The sequence below is a fragment of the Mycteria americana genome, chromosome 8, assembly GCF_035582795.1.
Source record: "Mycteria americana isolate JAX WOST 10 ecotype Jacksonville Zoo and Gardens chromosome 8, USCA_MyAme_1.0, whole genome shotgun sequence".
Classification (NCBI taxonomy): Eukaryota; Metazoa; Chordata; class Aves; order Ciconiiformes; family Ciconiidae; genus Mycteria; species Mycteria americana.
Window position 1 is genome coordinate 42931656 of NC_134372.1, and position 22106 is coordinate 42953761.

The 22106-nt window shown below is 35.4% G+C and overlaps 1 protein-coding gene across 13 annotated transcripts in view; it reads left to right on the plus strand.

Annotated features, from left to right (window-relative positions):
- The window catches only part of WWOX (WW domain containing oxidoreductase), a 541645-nt gene that overhangs the window by 21526 nt on the left and 498013 nt on the right, over nucleotides 1–22106 (plus strand). For 10 of the 13 annotated variants that reach the window (XM_075510859.1, XM_075510858.1, XM_075510862.1 and 7 more), the window contains exon 5: nucleotides 10050–10156. In XM_075510859.1, the coding sequence (XP_075366974.1) occupies nucleotides 10050–10156 (107 nt within the window). Of the gene's footprint in view, nucleotides 1–10049; nucleotides 10157–12403; nucleotides 12437–15812; nucleotides 15855–16266; nucleotides 16613–22106 lie in introns of those variants that run through there. The other 3 variants (XM_075510868.1, XM_075510870.1, XM_075510872.1) reach the window with 3 other exon arrangements.

Here is a 22106-nt window from a genome sequence, read left to right on the forward strand (position 1 = left end):
CAAAAAAAGTGGTCACTTATCCCATAGTGACTAAACATTCAAGAATGATTACTTACTAGGAAATAGTGTGCCCTAAATGTCATGTCAAATTTGAGTACTCGGATCTGATCTAGATTTCATTGAGATGCTGGTTTGATGTTGACTTCCATTGCAGGCAGATTTATTGTTTTCTGCTACTCTAGATTTCAGTTAAATGTTTATTTTGGAAGTGTTTATTTGGCAGTAAAAATAGAAGTAGCGTATTAACGTAAGTGTAGTCTGACAAAATATTTTTTATCCCTTATGAATATAAACATATGTAATTCTGAATAGAGTCATTTAGGGTTTTTTCTAAAATTAAGAATATGATTCACACTAAAGTGAGTTCTGCTCATTTTGAGACAAAGTTGCTAGCTCAGGTTTCTTTTACAATGTATGTAACTCTTTGACATGAGTTGGTAATAATACAGGTAGATGCACTTTTAGGTGGAAAGGTTATTTTTGTCTAGAAAATGTGAAGTTGTGTGCCAAATTGCTGTATATTCAGATGCCTGTCTTCCTCAGTGATATGTTATCTGTTACAAAGGAAAAAATTATATGCAAACAGAAAAAATATACTCTCTAATAAATTATCCTTAAACATTAAATTATGAAGCCAAATGCTAAATTCTGAATTTTTTTTTTAAATACAGTAATTGATTTGTGTTAGGAAAACTGGCTGACTTGCAAGAAGCCACACTGTCATTTTTAAAGATAATCAAAATAAAACATGGATTTATTCTATGCTTAAAGAAACACTGAGAATAAAAAGTTCAAAGAGAGTAATCTTCAGTTGCAGATGTGATGCTAACATATGACTAGTTGTGTTAATTTCTGCAAATGATTTTAGTATTGATAAAATGCCACTCTGATAATGTGCATTGGACTGATACAATACACTTTAAAAAAATATTCAGGAAAAATTTGTTTGGGATTTGGTAGGAGCATGATCCTATCACTTAATAGATGAAGAAAGGCAAGATGAAACATGAAGGCTGAAACTTTTCCCCCCCCCCCCCCTCTTAAAGGAGTGTATATTATTTAAACAGAGCTTTGGGATGAGTTGAAATGAAAGATGCATGTCTGAATCCTTTTTGACTGAGATTTTCGGTTGCTGATGTACATCTAATGCAAGGAGTAGATATGAAAGATAAAACTGGGATTTCACTGAAAATTCAGTTCTTACCTCCGATTCTCCTTCTCTTCCCTTCACTCTAATCCCTGGCCACCCTTCATCTATTCAGGCACCTAGCAGGACCTGTTTGTATTTACAAGACCTAGCAACTGAAAAGAAATCTTGATTGGGATGATCTGTGCAGTTTAGTATTAAATTTCAGTTCTGTCTCCCCCTATGTTTTTATTAAGCTTCTTTAAGACTATCCAACTTATTTCAAAACCACAGTTTTTCAGGGTAGTCATCTCCATGCATTTTAGGGGCAGTCATTTCATGGGTGGTGGGAATTGCTTTTACACAACTAAAACAAGGTCTTATCGTGGGACATGTTAAGTAGCTTGGCTCTGTATTTAATATGCTGCGTCTCACAATCGGGTTTATCCCAGACTGGAACCTTTGGCTGTTATTGCAATATTTATATTAGATAGTACCACCTCTACAACATAAAGGATAGGAAATGTGGTTTTGAATCTGCTGCTAGACTGTGCCTTTGGATAGCTGAGAGAATTATCAGTGTTAGGTTTTAACAGCTGAAAGGACTAAGTCCAAGCTTTGTTCATGTCTTGTGTAATTGCATTTTAAAGTGAGTTGGTGGGCATCTTTGGACAGTAGAACTAGAGCAGATACCAGATCTGACTGCAACTTTGTGGCTTTTAGTCGCAGCATATTTGTAATGTATGTGCCTGACATAGTCACTGTTCTATATTTTTGTTTGCTTGCAGCGTCTTCAGTTATGAGTTTAGCATTTTTTGCCTCAAATGATGCATTTTTAATTTTTTACAGGAACAATGAGTCACAGATCTTTATAATCCCATGAATTTAAGGATGTTTTTTCATATTTGTTTAGTGTTGTGCTCCCTTCAGATGAAACAAAATATTTTGAGTTTTGTCAGTGACAATGGCAATGTACTTATTGTTAAGAATAACTTTGCCTTGCCCAGAATAGCAGATTGCAAAGAAGTGTAATGTGTAACGAGTGCATATTTTTAAGTTGGTTAGATGGAAAACAGAACCAGTGCATTAGTCATCCTGTTTCGTTTTCGTTGGCTTTTTCGGTGGTTCATGGCTCCAAGAAAAACACGTTTGTCCAATTTACAACAAAGGGAGAGGCAGGATGTATCTTTCATATACCATCAAACTTTTCAATGAAAAATATCGGTATGTCTCATCACTATGTGCCTGCAAACACACAGAAACAAAAGCAGTGTTAGTATTTCATGCAAATTGCTCACTTTAAATTTAGTCTCTTAAAAATACCTTGGTGCTTTATTTGCTTGAAAACTTGCATTTGGAGCAACTTGAGTAATGCGCCTCTAAGATTTTATCCTAAATATCCATATTGAAACAGAGTGACTGTGGCCAAGCAATCCTGATACAGAATGCATGGTGCTTTTTTGGCTCTGAATAGTATCAGTTTGTCAATGATACGATGTTTTGCATATGGCTGCCATCACTCCATGTGAAAGATTTCTTGGATCTTCTACCCTTAAACCACCGGCACAGGCAATGACAATCTTAGTTGCAGAAGATTCTTTCCTGAATCACACATCATTGTTGAGGTATTTCTACCTGAAAAGGAGCTAGCATAACTCCAAATTCTATATCGCTTTATCTCTAGCACATTTGAATCTGCTTTACTCGTTTTCTGAGGAAGTGTTGAATAAGATCTGATTCACTGTCACTGGCATTTAGGTCTTCCAAGTTGAAATAAATCTAGTGATGTCTAGGAGACAAGTCTCTTCCATTTATATGTAGTTCTCTTGGGTTCCAAAAATCAAAAAAACACCTAGTCTGTTTGCTGAGATGCAGCAGTTGGGATGGGAGTCTATTTTGGATTATAAAGATGATTTGTTGCAAGTTCTTGAGTGTCTGACCTTTTCACAACTCTCCTCTGTAATAAAACTGGACTTAAATTGCATTTCATGTAGATTACATATTGCATTTTTTTAACAAAAAGTATTAATATTGTATATTGTGTCAGGGTTCTGCTCTTAAGGTTTTTCTCATTTCCTTCCTTTTTAGCTAAAACTCAAGTTTACTCTTGATCCAGAAAAAATGTACAGTTTTGTTTTCAAAGCAAAGGCGTTTTGAAAGGAGTAACATACTCTACCTGGAAAAATACTTTTTTGTTACTTTTGTTACTTCTGCATTAAAAATAAAATAAAATCAAGTATGATTTGATAATGATCGGATGTTGCAGGTTAACTTTCTGATGGTTGAGTAAAAATTGTTGTGCCTTATCAGAATGTTAAGGGTTTAAAAAGATGCGTACATCAAAGATGCCTCTGTTGTTTGATGGCTTGAAACTGCCAAGACTCTGCTGGTTCTGTGCATGCCATAGGTTTTCTAGATAAGGTGTTGGATTTGTGTTGTAGAAACACACTGGCCAAACAGTGAGAATACTTTTCTTCTCCCAAAGATCTTAAACCAAAGTAAAATTGAAGTGCTACATATTGGCCTATGCTTAGTTCAAGAGGAAGTGTCTGAGAAGTCGTTTATTTTTTTCTGGAAAGAACTATGAGCAAGGAGACCAAAAAACCAAGAAAATTGCATCGTTCTTTTTACATTCTCCTTTGTATCACTTCTGCCTGGAGGAAGGAGTTCTTTTAACTGGTATCTTTTGTACACTGTCAGAGTTTAAATGCAAACTCCTGAACTAGTGGCTATACTGCCCTTGAGTGAAAGAGGCCAGAAAGTATTTTTTAATTTACATTTAGTGCCAAGAATGTTTTAATTAAGATTTCATATTTTCCAGATTGCAGAATTAATTTAAAAAGCTGTTGCTTTTACTTTGTGAAGGATATATAAAATTATTGATACTTCCTAAGAAGAACCAAATTATACAAATAAAAAACTTCCTATTCATTGGAAGTTGGATTTTTACTTGCAGTATCATAATACCATATATGGAAAAGAGATTGCTCTTCCAGCTACTGGTTTATCAAGGAATGATTTTGTACAAGTGTCTTACCCATTTTATATTAAGAGAAAATAGAAATGTTTCAAAAAATCTCCAGATCTATTCTGAAAATTAACTCACTTCACTCTGCAAATGGGGCATCTGTTTGTTTATAAGAACCCAATAGATGTATGCTGCAATTCAGAAAGCAACATGAAAGTTTGAGAGCAATGTAGTGGTGGAAAAAGAAAAACCTGAACACAACTGTGAAAGTAATACACCCTTTTAGTGATACGATACGTTTGTGCTTAGAAAATCTGAGTTGGTTTCCGCTGTTCTACAGTCCATAAGTAATCCATCAGTGTGTGCAAGGCCAGAAATATGGAACACAAGCAGGCTAATGCTTTTCACTTCCAATTCCACAGAACGCTTTTGTTCACTTACTTGATCTTGCTATGCTTACTGTAGTGGAAGGGAAGAAGATTTTCTTCTGGACTAGCTTACATTCAAAGTGCCTGTGACACAGGGCTCAAGGAAGGCTGGACTCATCACAGCTATAAAATATTACTCAAGCACATGTGAAGAGGTGTTAGAATCTCAGGGCCTCCAGAGCTCTTCTATCGGTGGAGAGAAAGGAAGAAATGATTTTGAAGAAACTAAATGCAAACAAGCCCTGTAGGCTTTTAAATTGAGGACTAAGCTGTTGCAAAGAAAGATAGCATCACTGCTTTTCAAATGTGTTGTAAATGACAGAACCAAGATATCCTGGAGTGTTTGGGAGAATGCAGAGAAGCTGGAGAAAACTTGCCATTGTCTGAAATGTCTTTTAATTTCTTCTTGTGTATTCAACCTTTCTTATATTTGGAATAAAGGAATGTTTTAAAACATGTAAATGCCTGATGCAAATTCTTTACAAAATGTCCCCCAGTGATAAATGGACTATATGCTGTCTACTTTATTTAAACAAGAAATTGCTGGATTACTTTTCCAGTCAGTGAATCCCTTTCTCCGTTTTATAGAGGAGGTTGCACTGTCTGACAGAGCCATAGACTCATCTGGTAGATGTTGACACAATGCAGTTGGCATTAATTGAGCGATGCTAACTGCTCGTTAATTGAGACTGTTAGCTGAAAATCTGTCCCAAAATTCACTGATAGTAGTCGACTCCAGATAGATGAGAATGTGGGAGTATTGAATTGAACAATCATCACAGAAGATGAAGAATGAAATTGAGTGCTAAGTCTGAGTCTTTATGAAAAGCATGCTGTAAGTACAGGGCTGAAAGGTTTTAAATGTCTGTAGCAAATCCCATGCACTTGTAGCTCTCTTTTTAGTTCTGCTACCAGTCCTTTAGGTTAGCTGCTGATGTAGAGAGCTGTGCCGTAATTTTTATCCTCATGTATGCCTTATTCATAAACAGGATTGTCACTTTTGAGTGTCAGAGCTCATTCAGCTAAAGCAACAGCAGCAAGAGTAGTTGGTGTCAGGGCAGTCTTGTCTCTTGAGATTTCCAGGGCAATCACTTGAAATGTATCTTAGTTTTATAAAACATTTGCTCAACATTGTACTGTATAGAATATTTAAATATACTAATATATATTAATTATATAAATATAATACTAATATAAATAAATTGCATTTCCAAAGTACATTATTTAAGCCTGTTCTTCTTCTGTCACGTCTGGGGAGAGTATCTCTCTTATTCTCTGTAATTGGCTCTCCTTGATGCTCAAGTGTATTATGCTATGCTGTTTTTCTAATGTGGTTGTTCCTACTTTAAAAAAACCACAACTAGTATATAATGTGTGATTTTCTATAAGAAGATATTCAAGTTTTGCAGCTTTTTTTGAGCTGCCTACTTCGAAATCTGAAAACTGAAGCACATAATACATTGAGGCTGGGCACAGTTTCCTTCAGCCACATACACCCTTTGCCAGCTGTTGCAGCTAGGCAGAATGTAAATGGCAATAGTTCTTGTTGGCAGTAGGCTGTCCTATCTGTTTTACCTGGGTTAAGTAGCTCTGCAGCTGCAATACCCCAGCACTGTGGTACAGGGAAGATTCACCACTGGAGGATATGATTTATTTCCTGGAAAAGATACTAGTGTCATTGCTGTTAAAGTTCCTACGTTGCGAAAGGGCTGTGTTAATGGAAGAGAGTACATTGGTAGCTGCAGTCTCAGATTAAGTGAAGGTTTAAAGCGATGTTTGATTCTTTTGAAGTCCACAGAGTTGCTTTTGCGGGTAGCATTAAGGTTGTTCTGGTTCCTTAATTATGCACATCCTTAACATAGTTATTTAGATTTCTCTTTCTATTTAACCCTACTGTGATTCCTTTTTTTTTTTTTTTTTTGAGGTTTTACTGTTGTTTGGGCATTTGTGATGTTTGTGGTTTTAACTTTGGTGTATGAAACCACATTCAATGTGGATTTTGATTCAATGTAGTTTTTATAGATAGGCAAGGTTTTTCTTTACAGAGTTTAAATAGTTTTAACTCAATCCCTGTGTTAGGCTGAGGTTTTAAAATTTACTGTATATTGAAAACATGGCTACATTTTGCTGAAAGACAAATGTTGGCAAACTTAGTTTAACACAGTGAGTCTGTTAAAAGAATAAAAGTTTTCCACTATTCTAGAAGCTTTTCCCCACCTGTTTAAGCTACGTGACACGGGGGGAGGAAAGCAGCCTTAATTTTTCCAGGAGAAACAAAAAGCTAAGGCCATAAAAGGCCTTGAATACGGAGGTGCTTCCGAACTCCTGCTTCAGGTGTTTCAGTCAGAAATTGCATTCTTCTAAGCTCCTGCATAGTTCTTTCTTAAACTGTAAAGGTACTTAATTGTACTGCTTAATGAGGATATTCAGGTCTATGAAGATTTATTTTAAGGACATACCTAAAAATATTGCAGTCTTGAGAGCGAGCAATTTGGTAGGTAGATCATACTTAAACCCCAGTGAGCTCTATGAAGTAGACATTGTGTTACCTTTTCTTCTTGATATATTTCATTTGGTAGCTGGTCTGAAAAGATGCCTTATGAATTATGCTCCACACAAAGTGATAGAAAGACCAAGTAGTAATAGTTATATACAATCCCTACCTCATAGCCAGTAATTCAGTAGTTGAATTGGAACCTTTATGTGGTTTGGGGTACCTGGGTTTGTTTTTCTCCTTTTGCATAAATCTAGCTGTCCTAAACACAGTGCAAGAGTGTTCATGAATGAGTTAGTAGTTTAAAATATGTCTGACGGGGAGAGACAGCAGCACTTGATGTGTAGCAGTATTTTGAATGGAAGGATGGACTGCTACTTAAAAATCTTTTGAAAAGAAGTGGTTTTTTTTAAGCACATAATTTCATGGAAAGATTCAGAACTTGTCTGGCTACAGGTGAAGAATCATCCTTTGGTAGCCCAAAAGAGAGCGAGGACATCCTAAAGAGGGGTGTTTAACACTCATCTCCAAGTTTGCAGGGAAAAATCAAGGTGGTATTAAAATGAACTAAATTTGCAGCATGTAACTTGGTTAAATTTTAATCTTTCTCAGTTTAGTTTATAATGAAAATCACGTTATTAACTGTAACAGAATGGCATGGAATTTATTATTTTGCACAGTGTGACATTGGGTAGAGTTAACAAAACATCATCATGCTTAGCTAATTAAACTGGCCGTCAGCTCTAGATCTTCGTGTAACAGCAGAAAAACTGTATTCCCAGGCATTCCAACTAGTTTTTAATATTATGCTAAGCTGGTCAAAATAAGTGTATTTTTTGTGCAAAACAAGAAGCATACAGCTAGCTAATAGTACTCTGGTACAACTTGTCTTACATTAGTTACATGAAAAATTCTAGTTAAATACGCTTAAAGTGGAATTAGGAACAGGGGAAATCTTTGCATATGCTGTAGCTGAATTCATGTGCATGCAATGAATTACCCAGGTAATTAAAGTTGCTTGGTACAATGAATGGCTTTAAAAGAGATACAAGAAAATTGCTTGGACTTAAATACCGTAAGTATGTAATTGCAGAAAATGGTATAAATTCGTCTTGGTGTCAGTTGTTTCTATAATGTAAGTTATGTCTTATGCTGTAACTGAATTTTGTTGCTCCAGGGTGTTTTGGAAGTGAGACAGCCCATCTTAATAGGTTTTTTGGTAAACAATTTTTAAAAGGAAGACATGAACATGCTTTAAATGTCATAAAGCTAAAACAAATACCTCTTCTCTTTGACTTCTTCACATACTCAAATTGCTGGGCATTTCAGTTTGATTCTTCATTTTCTAGTTTAAGCTTGTCTAATTGGAACTCATTAAACTATGTTATGCCTCTTTCAACTAGATGGAAATTTCTGTCATTTTTACAGTTCTCCATGGCGATGGGCACCCAGTGATACTACTGAATACATCACAAACATGTAGTAGCTCACCCCTGATAGAAACCCACTTTCTGGCTCAGTTCTCTGCACTTTTTGGGCATTCTGCACTCCCAAGAACTTATAATCTCCTGGTGTAAATTGTCACAGACTTTTTCTAATTAAATGTTTGCCTTGGACCCACTTCTGTGCAGCTTTTCATTAATGAATTGAACAGCGAAACAGAGTACGCTTACAAAGCTTGCAGATGGTGTCAAGGTGGAAAGAGTTGCAGCTCTTGGTGGACAGTTTCATAATTTGAACTGATCTCACTAAATTGCAGTACAGTCCCAAATTAACAAACTGAAATTAATCTGAAATCTGAAGTCTCCTTTTAGAAAGAAGAAATGAAGTGCCCAAATTCAGAATGGGGAAGAAATGATTAACAGTATTGCAAAAAAAAGGTGGTGTACAGTCGTTTAGACATTCACTGTGAAACTTTGTTCTATGGATGAAAGGAAAAAAAACCTGGGGATATAGACTCATGTTGCACTTTAATTGCAGCAAACTGTGAACTGTCTGTCCACTTGTTTCAGATTTAGAAGGAAAGTGCTTGCAGATTAAGTCATATCAGTGTGTTAGGCAAGAGAGGGAATTTTTCATGGATTATTTTTTCTCTGTACCATCTGGTACACCCAGTGACCCATTTAGCCCCATGATACTGTAAGCAATATATTGAAGCTGCATGGTATTTGATTGATTATTCATAATGAGAACAATCGTGAAAAATTGCTCTCCATATATCGGTTGATGATGGGACAAAAAACGAGTTGATTTTACAGGGATAATTTAAGGAAAATTTTAGCGAAGATTTTGAAGTGCATGGATAATAAAACATACATGTAGATTACAGATCTCCTTAGGCAGAATCTCATTTTCTAAGAATGAGCTTGACAACGCCCTACCCAGGAATGGTTTAACACTTGGATAGTTCTCTGGTCCCTGGTTTTGTGCAGCAGTGTTCTACAGATGGGGTGGTGTTCAGATTGGAAAAAGCAGTAGTTATCTCCATGTGATTTTGATTCTTATTCCCTCACACGTCCCATTGGATGATCCCCCCTGCCACAGGTGGTCCTCACATTGATGAATCAAAGGCTAACTGTGCCTAAAGAGCCCAGAGAGCTCTGTTTAGAAAGAGAGTTTTAGAATACTCTGTCACTTTCAGTGTGATGTTGCCAGGCATGATAGTTCCGCAGTCTTGCCTTATGGCTCATTCTTCACGGTCAGACAAGTAAGGAGTAAGTATAATCCTGCTCTTAATCCTGCTCCTTCTTCTTCTACAGCTGAAGACACCCAGGCAGAGAAATTGAGTCTGCTTTTTGAAGATCTGTTTTGCACAAAATATATACAATTATTGTCCCAAAGACCTGCTTCGATTTGGTATCTACCTTTTTTCATATGTGCTCTTAAAAGCTGGGTCCAGGTGACTATCCAACAGGTAGTCAGACTGCAGGTAGCGTTAGTGTACTTAAGTGTGTGGCTCACCTTTTCAGGTAATTTTATAGCTCTGTTTTATTACTGAGATCTATTTCTGACTAGGAAAATGTTTTATTATAGGTTTTGAAACTGCGAAGTCTCTTGCACTGCATGGGGCATACGTTATCCTGGCCTGCAGAAATATGTCAAGAGGCAATGACGCTGTACAACGCATTCTTGTGGAATGGGTAAGTGAATGTATATAGTGTCCAACACTAAGCTATGTTTTTCAAGATGTGAAGTCTTTTGTGCAGTACAAGCAGTTAAATAGATACTACGTTGCCATGCAAGAATCTAAGGAAGAAAGCATTTGTCTTATTTTGTAATATCCTGTTCAGTCACTGGCATATCAGTGATAGAGATTTTTCATTTCATGTGACCGTATTGGACTGCAAGGCTTGACATGCTATTATCCGCGTTACATACAGATGCTTCGTAAAGGGTGAAAATGTTTGAAAGAACCACTGAGGCATGTTTCATAGTTCATAGGACAGGACATTTCCAGAACCAAAATGTATAACTAACTGAAGGAGAATGTACACACTTGGATATTAGAGACAGCTGCTATTTTGCCTATAGTTTTTATACTATGAAAGATTTCAGAGGATCATTCTTACACTTTTCAAAACCACGAATGCTTCCCTCCTTTTCTTTCCTAGTCCTAGTCCATCAGGCCCAACAGCACTGCTGCCAGGCAGTCTGTCTCAACGTTTTTTTCCTTCCCGTTTCTTCCCTCTTTCTTTCATTTTTATTCCATTTTGTCATGCAAATACAAGCTCTTCAGTACTGTCTATTCCCTTGTTTCTCTCTCCTAACTTCTTCCCCCCCTTTTTTTCTTTCTTTTTTTTTTTTTATCTTCTAAGGCCCTTATTAAAATTTATTCAGAGTTCTTCATTTATTCCTCCCACAATCATTTACTTGCTAGTAAGGATTGCAGGCTACTTTTGTCTGAGATTGCTATGACTGTTGACTTCGAGGAGATAATCTGTTTACACAGTCCTATATGCTTTACTTGAATAATAAACTGCAGGATCAGATTCTCAGAATTTTATTTCTTTCCTGCTAAAATTAGTGATGAGTATTTTAGCTTTATTTCCCAAGCTCTGAAAATATTTCAGCTGCTCCCAGATGATATGGGAGAGCACTCAGTAGTATTAATATTTACACATAAGTAGTCTACAGATAATTATAATATTTATTAGTGCAAAACAAACAGTGCTTTTTTTTTATTTACAAGTAAGTATTTCCAAATAAGTGATGCTTATAATATTGCTAATTTTTGTAACCACAAGTTTCTTCAAGAAACAGTCTTTGGATTTAGGCCTTGTTCTCTTGCCCAGATGATATTAATGATTTACAGTAAAGGATTGAGAGGGAAAAATATCTTCTTTTCCCCTTCAATACCTCACATTAAAGCTCTCTTTTTGTTTTTTATTTCAATAGTGTGGGATTCCAAGAGAATTCCAACAGGAGCAAGCATAGCGAGTGTTTCTTAAGTTCATCCGTCCATTCTTTTTCAATAGAACTGGATTTGGTGATATTCTGTCTTTTAAATGTGGTAGTCCCAGTCCAGCTAAAAATGGCCAAATGTATGTTTTTTATGTAACTAAAATAAAGCAGTACTGAGTACCTTTTATTTTAAAAATATCCCATTACCCCCTTAATTCTACGCATATCTCTGAGCACTTTGAAGGCAATGGGAGTTCAGGAGTACTTGTCTTAATACCTGTATTATCTCACCAAAAGTTAATGAATTGTTACTTGAATGAAGATCACTGAAGGTCAAATTACTTCAGAAACACTACATTTATTTACTAACAGTTTTCAAATTCTAATTGTGCAGAAAAGAATCTCATCTGTAAACTGGGTAGCTGGAAAACCTTCAATGCATCTTTGTAATGGCTTTGTTGTTGTTTATTGAGAGGGACTAATTAACTTTGATTATTGCACTAATATTATGGCACTTTGACAGTCCCTCAGATTTATGACTCTGGGAAAATAAACAAATGAAATGCAGGTGCTGGAGCAGAAAGAATAAGTTATTACTGAACTTTAATTACTTGGAGTGTGTAACCAGGAGAGAATTAGTTGATGAATTACAAGATGCTTAAATTTTACATCAAATTGTAAGCAATCTTGAGGAAAACAAACACAAAAACCTGCCCCAAAGTCAGTTACTGAAAACAGACAAAGATTAATTTGATTGATTGACACTAATAATAAAATATTGATGTAAAATATTAATTTTTAGCTTATAGGTGTAACTATGGAGCAGGAAGTTGTTAATTGAAAATTCTTTCCTAAAATGAAAGAGTTTAAGAAAAATGTCAATAACTTCTGCATACGGTTCAGATGAATTCTCAAAATGTAGCTGCAACCGTGCTGCTATAAAGAACTTCAAAGCATCCACAGTATTTTGTCTCCCTTGTTCCTAGGGAAAGCAAAATTATTGAAAGGAAATTGGTTTCCTTTTCAATTTGGAACCAGTTTTTAAGACAATACAGCTGTTTAGGATGCAGCCTTACAAAGCCTCATGTTCATGTTACTCAGGTAGTATTTTTGGCAACAATAGTGCTACCTACTTGGTTTATGTTTTCTTGTAAGTGTTTGAGATTAAGTCTCTGAGCTGCACTATAAATACTGCCTTCCTCCAATATTTTGAGGGGTGGAAATTTGGTAAATATATTCCTACTCTTCAACTGAATGTCCAAACCGCATTTTCTTCTAATTTGCATGAACTATACTTTCGTAACTAAAAAAGTCTTTGCCATATTGAATTCTAGTGTGTTTACATGTCATTAATGTGCTGTGTTAGTAATAAAATTGGTATTTCTATAATAACGTGTATTATTAAAAGCAAAGCGTATCCTGTGCTGGCTTTTCTGTGGGACAGTATGCTTTAGTACTCAAGGTTTAAATGTTGGACAAAGAATATTTCCTTTTTCATTCTTTTTGTTGTTTGATGCAGAAGAGAATTCCACTTATTTTGCAAGAAGACAAAATAATTAAAAATGTATAAAGAAACAACTGTTTTTATTTCAAGTTTTGATACAGTTATCTAATTGATGGTCTGTATTAACTAAAGCCTGAAATATATGCAGAAAAAAATGTATTCTTAAAAAAAACCCCAACCACCACCACCGCCAAACCACAACAAAGCAAAAAAAATCCCAAATCAAACCTACTGTAATGCAGCATTTAAAAATAAAGTACAGCATATGTAACAGTACTTAGGAAAACCATCCAGGTTGTTCCCTTAGTGAGTCTATTTGTGACGTCCTTGTCTGGAATGCCATAAACTGAGTGTCTGCAGAAAGGCAGCTCTTCTTTGGGCCTGTTGTACTTTTAAATAAGTTGTTAGGCAAAAAAACCCAGTTTCAGTCTGCTTTTAGTGAAAGCTGAAAATCAAGTTTATAAAGAGAAAATGGGACAGCTAAATGGCTTGAAAAAATCCAATTGTTAAGATTTAGAGAAAACAGGAGGAATAATGGGGGAAAATAAGATTTTTCAGATTAGCTGTCATTATATTTAAAAACAATTCAAACTGATCTTAATTGGCTTTTGGAGACAAAACTAGAAAACTTTGTTTTTAACAATTTATGTCTAAAGAGGTGTTTTATAGAGTTTGAGCCCTTTGAGTAGGGATTACCCATATAAACTTGCTAATTACTTTAGATAACTGACATGTGTTTGCAACCTGCAGTATTCCAGTTATTTTCTTTCTGAACTACAGCAGAATTTTGCTAATATTGCAAATAGAGGGTAATTGCCTTATGTAAAGCGTTGTGACAAGTTTTAATGTGACTGGTCTAGCTAGTCTGTCAAATCCAATTTTTGTAGAGAGGAATAGTTGATTATATTGGTACAATTGAATGTTTAGTATACAAACGTGTATATAGAGAGAGAAAGGAAGAGAAAGTATGTAAAAGAAGCAGATGAAAAGAGAGATCAGTATAGCTTTACATTTGGGATCTTGAAAATGAATGTTGTTCACGCACGATGACATTCAATATCAGTTTAAAACTGTTTGATAATTTCTTGCTCAGAAAAGAGGAAATTAGAATTCTAGAGTTATGATTCATTTTAATCAGAAAGAAATTGTCAAACATAAATCTCTCCTTGAGTAGTGAAAAGGCCTGAAAGCAGCCAAGAAAAAATATCAATACTTTGCAAAGGAGGAATGATTGTTCCAATTCGTAGCTTAATTGACTTTAAGGCTTAATGAAAAACACTACAGTGCTGTTTGTACACATAGTTGCTCTGACAAACATTGAAATCTATGCTCCAGGAAGAGAAGCTAGGTAATTTATTTTACATTATTATTGATATAATTTTCTAATTGAGTATGAGCAGAATGTTTGGATAAGACTGGTTAGCTCCAGATGTTCGTGGTATTCTCAAGAAAATACTTAAGAATATGAATGAATAAAATATTTCATAAATCACAGCTTTTCTTGCCAAGAAGCTCTCATTTATTTATTCCTGTCAAATAGTCTTTGAAGTAGATATTAAAAGATAAGTTTAATTTTTCATAAAAAGTATAATGTTTCTTTTGTAATTATTCCTCAGTGCTAAGCCTACAGCTACATCAAAGATTAGATTAACTGTAGAAAGAAAATTTGGGTTTCCTTTATATGTAGAAACTTATAAGGTAGAGATGTGACAAGAGAAGAGAGAATGGCTATGAAGAAAACCAACAAAAGTGACTCCTTGCTGTATTCCTTTCCCCCAAAGTATTCTCCACCTAAGGAGTGATTTATATTCTTGCTGATTAAGTAACTGAATGAAATTAAAACCTGAGAAGTGAGTCTTTGTATTCCAATTGTAATCTTGCAAAGCACAGAAAGACGAGAAGCAAACTGGGCACGTTTCCAGAGAACATGGGCAACAGTTTTCATGTGTCGACTGTGTGTGTTTCCTCCTCAAGGAAGCGGGACTGATTTCCCACGTAGTGTTTCGTCTCCACTGGTGTCCTTGGTTTATGATTTTTTGTGTACGTGTGTGGAGTACAGCATAGCTCTGTAAAATATTCTTCTGTCTTAGTCTCTTGATAGTAATGGATGCTAACCTTGATACAGAAGATAAAATTTCCTTTTCTATCTATTGGATGTTAATTTTGTGGCTTTTTCTGTAAGTCAGGCTATTAATACAGGATTTCCATACCAAGGCTATGTAAGACTACATTAGAACCAGCACAATAAATTGTTCTTGGAATTAACTTATGTGAATGATTCAGGGAGGGCATCTCAGCATGATTAGTGGCAGATTTTCATTTATGGAAAAAATGGAAGAATGTGTAAAAGATGGCTTTGGAGATGTAGTAAATACTGAATGAAGCCACAGTCTGTTCGTACAGAATTAGAGACTTTCAAATTGGTGCTAAATAAAAGCTCTTAAAAAGTAATCCCTTCAAAATAGAAAATATTTCAGAATATCGTACCAGTAGAACACATGCATTTCTGTGAAAATACTATTTCCAATATTATGTTTTTATTTTGTAATAAAGAATTGTATTGTTTCAAAGTATGATATTCTAAAACTATGTATTATTGGCTCACATGCCATCACAGTGTAATATACAGTTATAAAAGCCTGCAATGTATAGACATACTTCATCTTCCAGTGCTCTGAATAGTGACCATGCTGAAGAATCAAGATAAAAATAGTTATCCAAACCTTGCTATGGGGAAAAGGCCTTGCAGGAAGCGGTAGTATCTTTTATTAAGCTAACTGGTAATGCAATAAAAAAAATTCTGTGTCAACTTGTCTCACTTGCAGCCACAGACACTCAAACTAAAGCATTATTGCCACTGCTGAGTATAATGCTTTTTTTTTCTTTTTAAGGGTGTGATCCAGATCTTTCTGAAGTGAAGGAATCTTTTAATTAACTGTAATTGCAATGGAATCGGACCTTAAGTTACTAGTGGAGAATTGATAGTATAAGTCTTAACCAGTGCTGGTGCTAGTAACAACTGATTGAGAACAGTATGAAAGTATGACCAGACTTTGGCCATAATGTTCAAGAATTCAGTAAGTTCCTGTGAGTAATCTGCTCGGCTGAGACACCTTAGGAGAGTGATGTGTGCTGCAAAGTTGTTTCCCAAATACATACGAACAGTGAATTGTTCAGTAATGGTAGACATAATTTTTAAGCAGTAGTAGTGTGCATACACAGCACTAAGAAAAACGAAATGTAATACAGTCTGCTAATACACTTTGCTAATATAAGAAGCTGGAAAGCAGTTGCTTTTGTATTTTGAAGTCTTCTGACACTTTCTGAGGCGGCAGTTTCTTTCAGTTTGCAGGCTTGTATATTGGGACAGTAACTATCCACAGGGACGTGTCTCAACCTGTCAGAGCTATTGATCTTGTTATCAGTGAGAAATCGGCGATCTTCAAGTTCTTCTGCCAGATTCATCTCTAAAACCAGCTGCAAATCAGTGAATGTAGCCCCTGACAAGAGCAAGAGGCTTTTTTAATGATGTGAGAGGAAATTTGTGCTTAGAAAAACCCCACACAAAGTTAAAAACATTAAACAGTTTAACCAACGTTTACGTGGATGAATTGTTGAGATCTATTTTTTTGTACACTATAAACATATGGCATGAATTTGCTCTCGTTACAGATGCTGAGAAAAGGGAAAGGCAAATATTTATATTACATTCATGTTTTACAGTAAAAACACTGTTCAGTTTGTTTATACAGTTCCACTGTTACAGTTTTTATGGTTAGTAATGAAACCACTGTAAAACAGAGTCTGAATTATATAGCAGATGTGTTAAGCCCCTAACTTTCAGGGTTGGGCATCCTTCTGAATACGGATATCATTTAGTCAGAGAGTTGATGTGCGGGCTACAGCTGAACTGTTTCATACCTACATCGTCATCTGTAGTTAGCTCTGCACTGTTACTGTACTAAAGGTAGAGTTTTATTATCAAGATAAATTGATATTTAAAAGTAATTACATTTATGAAATATAAAGCCGGTTAGCGTGAGTGAGTGCAGGAGGCTTTAAAGGATTTGGTGGGCATTTTCCAAGCATTTAGGACCTCATATGGCTTGTATTTCCAGTGAACAGGGATAAATTCAAAATGTTCAATTAATTTGATGCATATTTTGTTTCTCAATATGGTTCTCAAAAATATTTTTACTCTGGTTCAGTTGATGGCTGGGATTCAAAATAAAGTGAATAATAAATGTGAAAGTGGATAAAAAGGAAAATACTTCTTAAAAATGTGGCTGTATTTTAACTTTTGTCTACTTGAAAAGGACTACAGATATATTAAGTCAGTTTGTGATCTTTGCTGTACTGTACTCAGCGAAATACAGAATTTTCGTTACATAAAGCAAAGATCATTAATGTTAATTCTTTGTATGTTTGTCACAATTTACAGGAAAAATGCATGGTAAAAATAGCGTAGGTCCCTGCCAAAGGCATTTCAATTCTGGACTCTGCAGAGATTTACTTTTCATGATACTTTATGCTTGCTACCCTGCATAGTCACATTGAATTCCATTGTAGTGGTAGCAAGCAAAGAATTTAGTACTAAGTGTTCTTGGAACTCAGTTCTTATTTAATAAATGAGGATTAAGGAAATGGACATAAACATTTTGTAGTGTTGGTTTTTTATTTTGTTGTTAAGCTTCTGGTTTATGTTGTTGGCACATCTTTAAGTAGAGAATATTTTTTAATGGTGATAATATAAGTGATAAATGCAGGAGAAAGTTTAGTAGTGTCCAGCAAGGTAGAAGGGAATTTGAAGCATTGTGGAATTTTTACATGTTATTCCCTACACATGTAAAAAAAGTCTGGTAATATGAATGAAGGAACTACTCTGTAAAAGGCAGAAATATTTGTTTTCCTTCATCTTTTTCTCAGATATGAGGAAAACCCATGTAATGAGGCATGTTGAAATAAATTGGGACTTCTTTACAAACATAGATAAGGCAAGCAGAAAGATTTCTATTAATAAGGAAAAATTGGATGCTGGTGAAGGAAAAGAATGGTGCAACAGCTTAGCTTTATAGCTAGGAGAGGCGATGGTACGTAACAAGAATGGGTAAGTGAAGACCGTTTGTATGTCAGTACCAGGGAAAAGGCTGGGATATCCTTTGAGTAAGGTGTCCATTGCTGTTTGTAAGCCATTCTGATCTTGCAGTTCACTGTAGCCTCATCAAATCATGGAAGAGCTTCTGTGGTTGTTACTGCCTGTTTCATCCATCCCTAGGACAAGCTGAGATGCCAGAAAATGAAAGGGTTTCTTACTGCAAGAAGCACATGAGGATTGTTTAGGAAAAAAAAAAAAAAGGGGAAAAAAAAATCCTGCAGGGGCACAGACTTTGAGATTTGAATTCCACAAGACCCTGCTGACCTGCCAGTTACAGACTTTTTGTCATGATGGTGGCTATCATTTAATCTGCAGATGTTCTTTCCTTCAGAATGGCCAGAGTTTATTAACTGTGGAGGAATAGAACCAGAGTGGTTTTCATTTTGGGAGGGGGGAAAAAAAAATCAATTAAAGAAGAAGAATTTTTTTGTGGTGGTCTGGTCACTTTATCTCCTTTTGGTTTTGTGCCTTGTACAAGAGATTCATTGTTTCTGAAAATATGCTTGAATAAGGTGGGGAATAAATCGTCTGGAACATACGGTTTACTTAAGTTCTGTCTTTAATTTTGGATTTCTAGGCTGGATTGGAATTTTGTACTAATGTATGAATTCATAATGCTGTAGACAGCTGATAGAAACCAACAGAGCGCTCTCATAGTTACAGGATTGCAAGGTTTTTAACATAGTGAATTTGCCATGATTCCTTCCAGTAAAGATGAAGCTGTCTTTTGAGTTGACTAAATTGCTTCTGCTCTTGTAATTCTGTTCACATTCCAATATCTGCTACACATTAAAAAAAAAAAAAAAATCTAAAATGTAATTTTGAAAGACGTCACAGTATCTTACCATTCCTTAATTTTTTCCTCCAGTCAGCAGAATTTTATACATGGAAATGTTGAGGTGATCTTTTTGGTGATTTGTTTCTTTAGCACAGCCTTGCTGTTCTTAATCTGGACGTGTGAGTCACAAAATCCCTACCATGCGTAAAGCTTTGTAATAATACTACATCAATGCAGTATGAGCTTTTTAACAAAAAATTTTACGACACACCCCCAAACAGAAGCAAAAACCAGAATAACCCCTTTTAAACTGCACTTTGTGCTCAGTCTTCAATTAAATGGCACTAGGAAATACTGGTTACTCGACAACAATAAAAACCTGTCTGTAGATATCTATCTTTAAAAAAAATCGTAGCCTTTGTATGTTGACTTGAGTTTAGCTTTTAGGGTGCAGAGAAGTTTGGTTTTCGCTGGTGTTTTACGTATACTAGTGTAAGTTGGGTTTGATCTTTTTCTGAACCTTTCTCTCTCAGAATCTATTTTCTAAAACTATTTAGTGTTGTTGACATTGAAAACTTATTTACTATAGTCCATGTAGATACGTTCTTACATAAACTGAGTTCTGCTATCACTGGATTTCTGGTTGTCAGTTCTGGGAGAGGAGAGGGGGAATTAAAGTGGCTGGTTATAAATTTTTTTTTTTTACCATCTTCACAATTAATCTGATTGTAACGTAAGCTTGTAATATATTCCATTAATGAAGAAGACAAGCTTAGCTTATGGTAAATACAGTACTAAGTGTTTATAGTGCATTTCATATTTTACATGATTCCCTTTATAATTCTGCTTATCTTTTCATTCTAATTCCCTAAAGGATGTATAAAAGAACCCCTAAAGAGAGTAATTACTGCTCTATTCCTTAACCAAGGCTCCTTTTGCAAAAAGAAATCTGAGCTGCTTTTTAAAGAAGGCAGTTTTAAATAAAAATGCAAATAAGCTGCTTTGTAACCACATTAATTACCCACCTAGCCTCTTATTACCGTGTTTGTATTGTTTGCAAACACTATTTACAGTCATGTGGAAATTACCATTCCTGGGCCAGAGGAAGGCTGTTGTTGGTGGGTTGTGCTTTGGAACCAATTAGAGTGAACCTTGTCTGCAGTGGGGCTCCTGGGAGAAGGCATAGCCTTGCAATGTCAAATAACGGCATTAACTCAGGCTGCACAGGCACCGCGTTGCAATTATATTATTGGCCCTCTTTTGCTTCTGCAATGAGTTTCATTCTCTGCATTTTAAAACTAACAGGCAGCATTGTGTCTCGCTAATGATTTAATATGTACTGTGATAATTTTTTATGCAAGTCATGGTGAAATCCGGTGGGTCATTTGTGTCCCCAAATTGGTTCTTTGCTTTAATTTTATAAAAAGTAAATAAAAAACTAATGCTTATGTTCAAGTTCTCGTAGATTTCCATGTAATTGATTTTTCACAGTAAAAAACCATCTTTATTAATGTATTTCATTGTCAGAAATGAACAGGATGGAGTATCTGTTAGTATTGGTTGTAAACAGTATGTTAGCTGGCAATAACTGAATAGTCGTAGGTCTTTCAACGCTTTGAAGAAACTGAATGCTTCATAGTAAAATGTAGTCTTATTTGTTAAGTGAAATGCATACTTAAATGCATACTTGTTGCTAACCTAGTATGTGCTGTGTTCTTTTCTTAGTTTTCTGTGTCACTTATTGTGGAAAGGGTCTTTACTCTAAAAATTGCTCAGAAATTAAAACTAAACCAAAGAGATGTCTCGGCATTCATGCTTTTGGAGTTATAATTATGTTTTCAGATCCCAAAGAGTTTAGTTCGATGGGTCACACAGTTTGCAATGTGAAGAATTGGTTCTTTAAGATTTATTTGTTTTCTTAGGCTTGTAACCAGTCTGCCAATATGCTAAATGAGTCTTTTGAAGTAGAGGAACTTTTCTTGGTTGAGGTTATTATGGGGAAGAAAACATAGATTATTTTCTTCCTACTTCTGAAACTGTACTGCACGTATCTGCAGAGCTGTGACAGTGTGATAATGTTTAAAGAATACTTGCTGATAAAGACAAAAATGTTAAGGTCTATATCAGTTCTACCGTAACACTGAATATAGGAGAGCAGGAAAATAGCAACTCCAGCCCGGTGTAGTACAACTCTGCATAATGGTTATGCATTTAAAAAAAGAAAAGAAAGAAAGCAAAAAAAAAAAAAAAAGAGATGCTCGTTGCTGGATCACTAATAGTTTTTTACAGTGACAAGGGACTAATGTGAGGGCATCAAAAGAAGCACTGACTTGGTTCATCATCCACAATAGGTTGTAAAACTGAAGATAATTATCTGGCTTATATGACTACAGAGCAGCATAAATGACATAAAACAACCATAGATGGAGTTCAACAGAAATATAGAAGATGTATAGAAAGTAGACTTGCTAAGTAGAGTGCTCAAAAGGTACTATTAATTTATTTGCTTGTCACTGATATTTCTAAATCTTTTATTACTATGAAGCCAAAGCATCATAGTTTTTACTTATTTTACTGTCCTTTCTAATTTCTCCTCATATTTAGTTCCTTTTTATCCTGATAATTTTCTTTGGAGGGGGTGAGTTGGGGACAGAAGAGTACTGCACTTTGCTTGATCCTCTGGACTTCTCTTTAATAGCGTGCTACTTTGTCTTTTATCTTGCTTTGTGATATTTAGTGCTAGCTGCGAGAAATTGCACTGCTTTCTTTGAAAATCTTCCATTTTAGCAATGCGTGATGAGAACTATTGTTTATCGTGTGTCCAAGGATAAAGTGGTCCAAGTGGGGTGCAAAATGGTCATGAATCTTTAGGTAATTTCACAAACTAATAATCAAAACCTTTGGTCTGTCCCAGACATACTTATTTTTGTATGAATAAGATGATTTATTATCTGCCTGTTGAACTCGGTTAAGGCATTAGGGTAATAGACATGGTACGATTGTGCTGATAATATATATGATGCTTAATTTAATAATAGGCTGTAAATCTAAGGTATATCTACGTGCTGCTGTACAAAAGAATGTATATTTATCTTACTTATCTTATTAAAAGGTCTGTTTCCAAAGCCCACTGAAAATACCAATTTTCTGTTGCCTCGAAGAGTTTTGGATCAGACCCTAAATATCCATGCATGAAGATTTTTTTTAAGGGGCAGAACTTTAGCTATATGTCTGCAGCCATTTGTCCACACT